Source organism: Lontra canadensis, unplaced genomic scaffold (assembly GCF_010015895.1).
Source record: "Lontra canadensis isolate GAN:19392208 unplaced genomic scaffold, GSC_riverotter_1.0 scaffold14, whole genome shotgun sequence".
Taxonomy (NCBI): Eukaryota; Metazoa; Chordata; class Mammalia; order Carnivora; family Mustelidae; genus Lontra; species Lontra canadensis.
Window position 1 is genome coordinate 7,321,407 of NW_022631008.1, and position 12,374 is coordinate 7,333,780.

A 12,374-nucleotide genomic window follows, 5' to 3' on the forward strand; every position below is an offset into this window, starting at 1 on the left:
TCCCAGCAAAAATTCATGAAGTGCTATAGATGCCCACACATGTGGTGAGGTCCTCTCCAAAATTATCCACCAGAAAGAGGGAGTTGCTTTATACTGAAGTCTTTACAAAGTCATTTTAGAGTTCTTTCTCCCACATGTAGCTTTGACAGCAACGTACGGCCTGGAGGAAACATAACGATGGAAATAACCTCCATCAGTGCTATTTTGAAATGCTTGAAGAGGTCCCCTGCAAGAATTGCTTCAAGATAGCAAAGAAATTTAACATGAATTTCATTACTTTTTCTTCCTTACTACCAGTGTGGAGATCACTATAAACTTAAAAAAAAAAAAAAGTACTGTAAGTGATTATGTTATAAAGATCAAGAGTAAACACGTATAAGATGTACTATTATGTAAATAACATAATGGACATGACAACATGGACAGCTGTTCTGGACTGAATTTTGCCCTCACTCCACCCCTCCCCCCAATTTATATGCTGAAGTCTTCACTCCCATGGTGACTTATTTGGAGACCAGGCTTTTAAAGAGGCAATTAAGGTTAAATGAGATCATAAGGGTGGAGCTCTACTCCAGTAGGTCTAGTATCCTTCTAGAAAAGAAAGAGACATCTAGGGATGCATGGGCTCAGAGAAAAAGGCCATGCTCAGACATAGCAAGAAGGTGACCATCTGCAAGTCAAGGGGGGAGACCTCAGGAGAAACCAAACCTGCCAGCACCTTGCTCTTGGACTTCCAGCCTCCAGAACCAAGAGAAAATAAATTGGTGTCATTTAAGCCACCTGCTATGGCAGCCTGAGTAAACTCATACAGCATCCTCTACATACAGCCCAAACAAAGTGGATGGAAATTCACATGATGTGCCCTGGAAACCTTGCTAGATGACTCAGAGTGGCTGTGGTCACGAGCAAGAAGTGAGTGGCAAGGATGTTTGTGAAGAGTTTGATTGAAATTGTTTCATAAAATAAGCATGAGAAAGTAATGTTCAAAATGTTTTTAAATATCAAAAGCTAATATTTAACTATTTCATCTATATTCCTTTAAGTATCTTCTTGAAGGCTTTTTAAATTGGGGGAAATGGAAGACTACCTTGTAATTAGGATTTGTGCGAATATGGTTTTATTGTCATACTAGAATGAAGCATAGTTCTCGTATGAAGAGATATTTAGTATGGATGCTCAGCTTAAGTACCTGTGGAAAGAAAATAACATCATTGTGTAGAATTCACTTTATCAAAGTTAGTTTCAAACAAGTGCTGTCTGGATAAGTTTGTTGGGGGTTGATCCTGTAGGTGTATAGTATGAATAGCTTATTTATTTATTTATTTATTTATTTTTTATAAACATATAATGTATTATTAGCCCCAAGGGTACAGGTCTGTGAATCGCCAGGTTTACACACTTCACAGCACAATAGCTTATTTATTTTTCAATAATACATCAAATTAGAATCCTCTCTCTTATCCCATGCCCTGGTGAGAGGTGGCCATTGTTTCCTGGTTCACAGAAAATGCTGGCATTCACTAAATATAACTGGAGATGTTGAGTGTTGTCTTCCCATTTCTTTCTCTTTCTGGTGTTCTTTTTTTTCTTCAGAGACCATGCGAATATTTCTCCTCCTAATAAGTAACTAGTAATAGTCCCAAAAGATGTGTTTTCTTGTTTATGATGACAACTGTCTATTCCCAAGTTCCTCAGTGAAGGTACCACACTCCTGAGAAAGGACTTCACTTTGAACTAGGACATGCTCCAAGGTGGAACTACATGAAGCCATTATTATGAAACAGGAGACACTGAAACACAAGTTTTCTAGGCTAGTTATCTCTATGACAGAACTGACAGAACACGTATGCATAGACCATCTTCTTCATAGCTTCCCTACCAGGGAGACTCCCCATCCCCCCAAATCAGAAGCCATTGCACCAATCTAAAGAGCTTTGCTTCTGAAGAGGTGAAACCTCATGAACCATAAGACATAAATAAAAACAGGGACATTATTTTTGCCTTGTATTAAAATAAACATGAGGAGACACATTGAAAAATAAGGAATAGATATGAAGTCAAGCATGAATTTTGGTCCAAGTGGGGATTTACGTGCACGTACGTTTCACACGAGTGAACTTCAGTGCTTCCCAATCCCACCTAGTCCAGGGAATATAATGACGTGTGCACAGAGGTTGTCATTCATGTGAATAATCGCTACAGGTTAAGCTACAGTGTGTCCACAACACGGGCAGCGTGCTCTTCCAGGGGATTCCAGTAACAACTATCACCAGTTGCTACAGGTGTCCTATTCCTGGCAGCACCGGGTACGATGCTATGGATGCAACAGGCGGTTAGTGAGTGCAAATTAAAGCAGTAAATAGGTTGTCTATGTAGTTTTGGAAAGCAGGAGAAGGGTGGATAGTGGGAACTTTAATTGCCTCATAACCTTAAATTACTTCCATCACACAGGTATTTCTGTGACACATACAGAAGAAGGTGAAATTTACAGAGTTACAGACATTTATGAGAAAATAGACCAGTATATTAAATTGAATAAAATATATGCCGCTGGAAAAATTATCCTGGAGTATTTGTCAATGGCATGGGTGTCAATCCTCATGCTCACGTAGCTGCTCCTCTGGCTTTTCCTCTGCGGGGAGCTCCTTTCTGAGGCCAAGGTCAGCTGCACCATCATCTTGTCCGGCTTTTCTCCGTTCTCCGGTATGTAGCTGCCCAGGTCATTAACCTCCCCGTCGCTGTAGCTGCCCTCCAGCATGACGCCTCGAGGCTGGGGTATTCCACAGGTGCAAGGAAGCTGCCAACACAGCAAACACACAATGGGATGTGAGCTCTGCCCCGGCTCTCAGAAGAAACTGCAATCTGGTCGAGGTGGCCTTTTCTCTGTTCTTTTATTCCCAGTTAGGGGTTAGGGCTTAGGGAAATAATGGTGTCGGCACAGGAACATGCTAAAAGAGTAGGTGTCCGTTTTTGTTCCAAGTCTACGGAGCAACTCTCAGGGAACATCACATCGTGTCAGAGACCCCCCTGAATGTTCCTGATCAGATAATTGTCCTGTTCCCCCTGAGGTCAGAAACTGATAGGCGCCCTGATAAAAATGTTTCTGATAACATTATTTGTGTGTAGTGTGGTGTGATGGGGTGGGGACTGAAAGGTGTAGCATCGTGGTGCTAGTTCACTCCTACTTGGTTCTAGGTTTCTGGACGAAAGAACCATTTGACTGTGGACAGAAGCAAGAAAGAAAAACCGGGTGGGAGGGAAGGTGATCCCAGAGGTCACATATGAAAGGGAGGTTCCTAGAAGGGAGGATGTGCTTCCCTGGAAGTTTTTTGTTTGTTTGCTTGTTTTTTGTTTTTTTGTTTTTTACCCCTCTGGGTTCACAAATAATTGTTTCACCATGTTGAACTGTCATCTTGTTTTTAGCACTAAACAATGAACACCACCACGATTAAAGGGACTTTGTCTTAATTAACTTGGCTTAGCTGCTGATATGTGGCAGGCGCTAAATAAATATTTGAATGACTGAAAGATATAGCCAGGGTAAATTTCACAATGTTTTCATGTATTATTTTGTTTGCTCTTCACACCAGCTGGTGAAGTACGTGGAGGGGATGTCACCACCCTAATTTACAGAGAAGGTCTGACCTGCCCACGGTTCAGAGCTAGACCAGGCTCTCCATCCCCGAGCAGACCCCTCACTCGTGTTAAGGTCACCTTCTCGCGCAGCTTGCGCTCCTTGCGCTCCTGCACCGTGGTCAGGTAGTTGACGGCTGCGTACTCCAGCACTGACAGGAACACGAACACGAAGCTGACCCACAGGTAGATGTCCACCGCCTTGATGTAGGAGACGCGGGGCATGGAGGCGTTCACACCCGTGATGATGGTGGACATGGTCAGCACGGTGGTGATACCTGCGAACAGAGTGAGAAACAAGCAGGCGTTTGCCTTTGACCGAAGACCCCGGGTGGCTTCACGCCTCTGTTCTTTGTCCTTTCTGCTCCTTTCGCCTAGAGTATCTCCGTCCCTGCCCCTCTGTCTAGCAAACACCTGCTCATCTTTCAAGATTTAGCTTTCTTTTTTAAGATAGATTTATTTATTTGAGAGAGCAAGAGTGAGCGAGAGAGAGAACAGAGGGAGAGGGAGAGGTAGACTCCTTGTGGAGTAGAGAGCCCCTCTCCATGCTCAATCCCAGGACCCTGAGATCAGGTCCTGAGTCTAAGGCAGACTCTTAACTTGTTGAACTACCTAGGGACCCCTCAAAATTTGGCTTTTAAGAAGCTTCTTCTGTTCCTCCACCTCTCATACTCACCCACCCTCTCCCACCACATACTGGCCACACCATCTGTCTCACCTTGTCCTTCCAGAGAGAGCCCGCCCTAGACATTTTGGCAACAAGACATTTATTTTTCCATTCAATTGGTTAAAACAGAGATCTATAGGGGCACCCGGCTGGCTCAGTCAATAGAGCCTGCGATTCTTGATCTTGAGGTGGTGAGTTCAAGCCCCACATTGGCACAGAGGTTATGTTAAAAAATAAAATATTTAAAAATAATAAATTAATTAATAAATAAGTAAATAAATAAATCCGAGATTATGCATTGGAGCAGGTATATATGTGTTTCTTATAACTACCTCTCCAAAAGGGGGAAAAAGTATATTTCCGTACTGGTGTCCTTGCTGCTGGTGTAGGATCTTGCAGTCCTGGGCCTGTATTAGCAGCAGTCAGAGCAATTCTGACAGCCAACCCCATGCCAGACCTGGCTGCCCATTCAGCAAGGTTGACTTGAGGACGCGGAGGCCAATTTTATCAAGAATGATGCTGGCCTCCTCTAGGGGGTTTAGATTTTTGAAACTAGAATGTCCATTTAGCACAGGACTGTTCAAGCTATGGGACAGTTGCTAGAGGACAGGACATTTGTCAGGGGTGTTTGCCTGGGATTTCAAATTAAGCTCAGAACATTTGTTTGGCAAACAACTGAGTCACAGGGGACTGAGGTCACCTTAAGGGCCAGCTCCAAATCAGTGTCACTAAACCTTGGCGGTCACCCTCCCCCTGAAGCCTCAGAACCACTGAGCGAGCAATGGTGGTGTGACTCAGTGGGTATGACATTTAGGGTGGGGGAGAGAGCTGATAGCAAAGAGCTATTCACAAAATGCTTACAGCAGGGATTTTCAGACCTGAGTATGGATCAGAATTACTAGACCTTCTTCAAAATGTAGGTTCTGCTCCTTTCTCAGAGATTCTGATTCTAAACTTGTAGATGAGACACAGGATTCTTCATTTTACACAATTTCCCCCAGAGATGCCATTACAAAGATCCCTTAGGCCACCTTTGGAGAAGCCCTGTTTTAGAACGTGGTGTCCTTGTGCAGGTAAGCAGAAAAAGCACCCACACACCAGGACCACCGACCCCAGAACATGGTTCTAACAAAACTAAACGTGGGTTGTTTGCATGGGCACTCATGGGGCCCTGGAAACAGTTTTGCCACATAGGTCCTTAATAATAATATTTGACCTGTGAATCAATAACCTGATGTTTCCAAGTTTTCATGCCAACAGGGGTGTAGAACCAATTTGAAATGAATGGTTTCATCTGGAAGAAATTACTTGTATTTTCAGATGCCTGAAAGACACACTTGAGATGTTCCTTACCTAAAGGGACTCTGGCGGGCACAGCTCTGCGGTCGATCCAGAAGGAGACCCAGGACAGCATGACCATCAGGGTGGCCGGAAAGTAAGTTTGGAGCAAGAAAAAGAAGATGTGGCGTCGCAACGTGAAGTTAATGTACAGACGGTTGTACCAGCCTGGGAGACACAAGGAAGAAAAGATACCAAACATCATTGCTGCTCAGCTCCTGCACACAACCCATTCTGTTCCGGGACTCAAAAACGCCCTAGACACTTCCCTGGAAACTTGCCACACATTTACAGAGAGGAAATAAAACCAATGGGAGTGATTATATGATAACCTACGCCACATGGTGAGTCCCTCTCCAGACATCTTTGGCCCCTGTCTTGTACATAAAGAAAGCCCCTTGAGAAGGCCATTTAAGACTCCTGTTACTCATTGTTTGGGGCAGAGTCCAGTAATGTCACCGTCACTTGGTTGCTTGTTAGAAATGCAGACTCTCAGCCCCACCCCCCCGGATCTACTGTATCAGAATCTCCTTTTAACAATATTCGCCAGATGACTTATCTGCACGATAAAGTTTGAGAAACATTTATTTAAACAAGCCCCTTTGGATTTCTTTATGGAGGCAAATGTTTTAAAGTTAAAATACCACGCTAACCCAAACTTTGCATTTAGGAACAGTAAATGATCACAGGCTCAGCATGCTTTAGCTCTGCTCTTATATCCTCTACAAGGAGAAAATATGCATGGAGGCGTTCAAAGGAACAGGAGAAAGATGGAAGGAAAAGGAAAAAGCAGGATAAACCCAGGAAGGCAAGGTCTGAACATGAAATGGAGACTTGGCAATGTTAACTTGAAACCCTGGCATCCTGGACAATTATAATACAATGGTTGTCACTGTAGAGCAGTCCCAGAAAGACTATAGAGGCACTATAGACTGACTGTCTGTCCCCCAACCCACCTAAATTTGTTTGTTGAAACCTAATCCTCAATGTGATGGTATTTGGAGGTGGGGACTTCAGAAGTGATTACATCATAAGTGGGATTAGTGACCCCATAAAAGAGACCCCAGATTGCTCCCTTGCGCCTTCCCCCATGTGAGGACATAGCGAGAAGGTGGCTGTCTATGAACTGGGAAGCGGGCTTTCATCGGACACTGACGCTGCCAGCATCTTGATCTTGGACTTAACCAGCTTCCAGAATTGTGAGAAGTAAATTTCTGTTTATTTCTGAAGCTGCCCGGTCTATGGCCTTTTTGTGATAGCAGCCCAAAGAGACTAAGACAGGAAGAAGTGTCAGAATGCTAAGGATGAAGTGGGGGATCCCCTGAAAAAGCAAGACTCCTGAGTGAGGTATACAGAAGGTGGGATATGCTGGATTGCCATGGTATGCTGGGAGTAAAGCAGTGCCCTCTGCTATAGATTAGAAGACTTAAAAGGTTGCACTTCCTGTGCAGTCGTGCAATGTTTTGGCAAAAGAAACTACATAAAGACAGGCGCTTGGGTGGCTCAGTCAGCTAAGCATCCTACTCTTGATCTCAGCTCAGGTCTTGATCTCAGAGTCGTGAGTTCAAGCCTTGCGTTGGGCCCCACGCTGGGCATGGAGCTTACTCAAAAAAAAAAAAAAAAAAAAAAAGAGAGAGAGAGAAAAGAAAAGAACTTACATGAAAGTTTGAATAATATCATCCTAAAGCTGATTAGTCAAGACTGGGGTAAGGGTTAGAGAGGGCTGTTCACCTCAGCTGCCAGGAGGAAGAGCACAGAACATGACCCCAGGCAAGGAGAGGGGGCAAGCCCGTTCAGAGCGAGCAAGGAGGGTCCCAAGGTCATAAAGACGGCCTGTGCAAGCAGTATAGTTCAGGGAGAATTCATTCCAGAAAAAAAGAGAGGGAGAGAAGATTAATTGAGTAGAACAGGGAAAACAGAAATCAGCAGAGCTAAAATAGAACAGTTTCTTGCCTACAGAGGAGGGGGTTCTGGGAATCCTATCGGGGGTGAAATGCCAGCTGCTAAGCTTGGAAATGACTGGCTCAAACGAACCTCCTCACCTGGCTGATGTCTGAGTCTTTACTAATATTCTCTAAATTATCAGTTCCAGATGCTTTGGTGGTATCCAAAAAGCACCTCTCCCCCATGCTTGCCACCCCCTAGACCTGATTTAGGATTTCTACCTTTGGCTTCAAATCCAGGTGGCACAGGCAATGCTCCCTTGACAACCAACTGACACCTTTCCTAAAATAGAGGATGACCCACCCAGCCCCCACCTGTACTGCTGTAGAAGGCCAGTTTAGTGGTGGTGTGGAATTCTTGAATGAGGAACTGGGAGAGCGAGATCCGCTCATCAGTCTTTAAGGAGTCATTGCCCTTTTTCCAGTACAGCATGAGGTCATCCTCCGTGTAGGCATCTGAAAAGACAGGAGACAGCATCAGGCGCAGGTATGAGGGGTGGGAAGCCAGGCCTGTCAGTGGTGCTCCGCGGGGGGCAGCTCCACATCTCCCACCTGAACTATTGAGCTGGTAGTAAGAGAGTTGGAATAAACAAGCCACAGTTTAGATGAAGCAAAACAACATTTTAAAAAAGACAAATGAATTCTCCCCAGTCTTCCAGAAGTCATCAGAGCAAAGCTCTCGAGCCTCAGTGCTCCTAATTCCTGCAAAAGCATTCACCCCACAATGTAACCTGCCATTTATTAGGTTAACACGAATGAAACTGCTATACACTTGTAGAGCAGAAATGGTGAAATTGTGGCAAAACTGCCTTACCTAGGCTGATTTAGCCCTTTGTTCTCTCCTTCCGAAGCGTGGTAACACACCCATTGATGGCAAATATCTTTAAATACTATCAAGGTAAAGGGGCTGTGTTCTAGCAAGAAAGGACCCACAAAGTGATGCAAGAGAACACAAGTCCCTTCTCTGCAGGCTTCCAGTTGCTCCTACCCAGGGTAAAATCACAGGGATTCCCCCAGAAGGACCATGCCCTCTGGCGCTGACACAGCCTTGACCCCCGCCCACTTTAATGGGCACACATGGGACTCCAGCTGAGCAAACCTACCGGCAGCCTGGACAGACCTGAGGCAAAAACCTAACAGCGGCCACTCCAGCCTGCTCGTGTGTTCAACAGTTGTTTCTGGAGCTCCCTGATGCTCTATTTCATTCCTCTGTTTTATTCTATATCTTACCCTTAACCTGTGTGAGGATTGGTTTCACGTATCCACTTGGCTGGGCTGGAGCACTCAGTTATTCAATTGAACACTAATCTAGGTGTTGCTCTGAAGATGATTGGTAGACCAGATGCCTACAATCTGTTCACTTGAAGTAAAGGAGATGATCCTTTTTCTGATCTGATCAGTTGAAAAGTCTTAAGAGCAGATCTGAGGTTTCCCCAAGAAGAAGAAATTCTGCGAGTGGAAGGGCAGGCTCAGGTCCCACCCGGGGGTTCCCAGCTTGCCCTTCCCACCAGCACAGACTTGCCTCGCCAGCTCCCATGCTCGCACAATCAATTCCTTGCCCTTAATATTTCTTACTGTGTATCTCCAATATTCTGCTTCTCTGTGCATCCTACCTGATGCAGCCTGGAATGCACATTCCCGATGGAGCTAGCTGGGTGTACTAGGGAAAGCAGGGTACTGGAGCCAATGAGTTAAGTCCTTAGTGCTATGTCCTCAGGCCAGTTATGTCCCTCCATGTAGAATGGAGATAACAGTAACCTTCTCCCGGGAGCTGTTGAGGGTGAAATGACAGCAGGTGGGAAGCCACTATGCAGTGGGTAGTTCAGTTTCTCCCTTGGTCCTGGGATTTATTACTCCCTTTTTCAACATTCAGTGCCCTATGCAGGTGTCCATTTGACCTCTGCATCAACATGCCTGCCCTCCTCCACCCGGGATGACTGGGGCCAGGAGATCCCTGACTCACTGCCAAAAATGCAGGTTGGCTTCAAAGGTGCCCTGTGCCAAAGAGATTCCTCCCTAGGGCTTGGTCACCAGCCAGGAAGGGCCAGTGGGCAGGTGCTGGTATTCGCTTGGGAGGAGTGGACAGTTGGAGTTATGGGAGAGTCCAGACTGCGCCCATCAAAGGAAGCATTTGGGCAAAGACTGAAAAACAGAGCAGCTGTGTAGAGATCTGGAGATGCAAGCAAGTAGTTCTTGACACTGCCTCAGCCTTGCTCTTCCCAGAGCCTGGCTCTTAACCTGGGCAGAGCATCCATGCGTGCAAATGTCCTGAGGCCCCTCAGTTGTGCCTGAGGCTCTCAAGCGCCACCTGCGCTCACCTGGGCAATTCCCATGGGCAATTTTTACCAAACATGTTTTTGGCACGAAATCTCTTCTTCAACAGAAATCTTTTTCAGAGGAACAATAAAAACAGATCAAAATGAGCTCACACATTGGACAGCAGATAGAAATAGCTGCACATGGAGACCCAGATTTGCTGAGCCCTCTACCCGCCCCCCCAAGCTATTGCCCAGGTTCCCACAGAACCAAGTTTAAAACCATTGCCGTAGCGCCATTAAAAGGGTCTATTATAGGAACAGAGGTTTTAGCCCCAAATTTGTTCCTGATTTTCAAAATTACCCTGCACTTAGCTTTAATCTAAAAAAATTACTGAAAACAATCACTAGCCATGAATGAGGGGACTATGCTGTTCCTGCTAACTGAGAGTTAGTGGTGTTGGGAATTACTCGGGTTCTGGGGCTTCTGTCTGTGGGACAGTCTACTCACAGCTTTCAATCTCAAGGGAGCACGTTTGTGTGTCCAGGGGAAATCGGCTGAAGTCCATGTTGCACATTGCAGTCACTGTAACCCTACAAGCAAAAGACAAAAATCCAAAATTTCGGAGGCTGCAAAATACAAATGCAGAATGATAGAATGATAAATGGAAAAGGACTGTGCTTCCTTCCAGTAGAACTGCCTCCTTATAATTCATAAACAAGGTGTCAAGATTTAGATAAGTAGCTTAGGTATGATAAAGTCATCATAGTACTCAGGGTTTTATGTTTAACTCCAGAGTGTCTCTACCAACTTCTATCATCTTCAAGCATATTAACAGTATTAACATATTGACATATAAGCATATTAATGTTATTAATGATATAACGATCTCAATCGATATAAAAATGTGAAATTAAAAACTCCTATGATATTGTTTCTTAAAAGAAACCATAGGAGCATATATTGTTCTCTGGTTTTAGATAAATTCAATTTTTTTCTTCTTTTATTGATTTTACCCATATTTAATATTTGTATTCAACATATCAGAAATAGTATGAATGAAACACTTCTGGCAGTGGCCAAATGGGGAACTTTTTGTTTTTTTACAATGTTGCTATTTTTATATCGATAATAATATCTCCTAGTGGGCATCGGTGTTTTTAGTGGATAATTCCACAGAGATCATGATAATGAAAAAACACTGAAACCTTTTTTTGTACCAGCATGCAAACACTTGCTGGCCTCTGGTGGTTTTGTTTCAGAGTTTACATGGGAAAATGGGCTTCTGCATCAAAGGGAAAACAAACACAGATCATTAGTCATAGACGAAAGATCGCCCATCCCGTGGGGAATCTCATGGCAGGACATGATTAAGAGTTACTGGCTGATACTGAACAAACTATTTTTCCTTCAACCACACACACACACAAAATTGCTATGTATAAGTTGTAGAAACTGTCTGGATGATTCATGGCCAAAAGGAAAAAAAAATCACTTTTAATTAAAATGGAGATTTCAAGGGAAAGAGCTTTCTTGAAACTGAATTATCAAATATCTGCCTTTATTTTCCCCATTCCAGTTGGGTATGGAATAGTTGTATTCTCTTTTTTTTTTTTTTTAAAGATTTTATTTATTTATTTATTTGACAGACAGAGATTACAAGTAGGCAGAGAGGCAGGCAGAGAGAGAGGAGGAAGCAGACTCCCTGCCGAGCAGAGAGCCCGATGCGGGGCTTGATCCCAGGACCCTGGGATCATGACCCGAGCCGAAGGCAGCGGCTTTAACCCACTGAGCCACCCAGGTGCCCCTGGAATAGTTGTATTCTCAAAAGGATTTTCTTTTTTTTTTTTTTTTTTTAAAGATTTTATTTATTTATTTGACAGAGAGAGATCACAAGTAGACAGAGAGGCAGGCAGAGAGAGAGAGGGAAGCAGGCTCCCTGCTGAGCAAAGAGCCCGATGCGGGACTCGATCCCAGGACCCTGAGATCATGACCCGAGCCGAAGGCAGCGGCTTAACCCACTGAGCCACCCAGGCGCCCCTCAAAGGGATTTTCTATTGCTGGTGGCTGGGTAGCCTTATCTCCTCTGGAAATCCTGATAAACAGGGTGTCTTGAGTGGAGAGGAGTCAGGATAGCAGCTGACTTGGAACCTAATGGGTGGGCTTCCATTTCTACTATGCCTAATGGCATCCCCAGCAAGGAACAAACTAGAAACTAAGTTTGGTGACTTAGAGCTAATGAAATCTCAAATGCAGGAAGATTTTGCTGTCAACAAAAGGTCTGAATATCTCTTCTCTTTGTATCAGAAACAGATATTTTTAGAATCACAGATACCAGACTGGTTCTTTGCACCCTGACTTGATGTTTTTCCAACCTGTAACTCACATACCATACATTAAACAAGCACAGTTTGTGATTTAATCCATACTATGTTTATATTTGTTTCTCCGTATCTCATTAAATTGATTTATTGGGGAGCACTTGGGTGTCTCAGGTAAGCGTCCGATCTTGATTTCTGCTCAGGTCCTGATCTTAG

General features: G+C 44.2%; 1 protein-coding gene across 1 annotated transcript in view; it reads right to left on the reverse strand.

The window, feature by feature from the left end:
- Nucleotides 1-2,337: 2,337 nt before the first annotated feature.
- Nucleotides 2,338-12,374, reverse strand: part of GABRR1 (gamma-aminobutyric acid type A receptor subunit rho1) — a 31,663-nt gene continuing 21,626 nt past the window's right edge. Inside the window, exons 5-9 of the mRNA XM_032858367.1 lie at nucleotides 10,348-10,430; nucleotides 7,897-8,037; nucleotides 5,654-5,806; nucleotides 3,715-3,911; nucleotides 2,338-2,797 (exon numbers count right to left, since the gene is read on the reverse strand). Coding sequence (XP_032714258.1) covers nucleotides 2,504-2,797; nucleotides 3,715-3,911; nucleotides 5,654-5,806; nucleotides 7,897-8,037; nucleotides 10,348-10,430 — 868 coding nt within the window. The 3' untranslated portion in view covers nucleotides 2,338-2,503. The remainder of the gene's footprint in view (nucleotides 2,798-3,714; nucleotides 3,912-5,653; nucleotides 5,807-7,896; nucleotides 8,038-10,347; nucleotides 10,431-12,374) is intronic.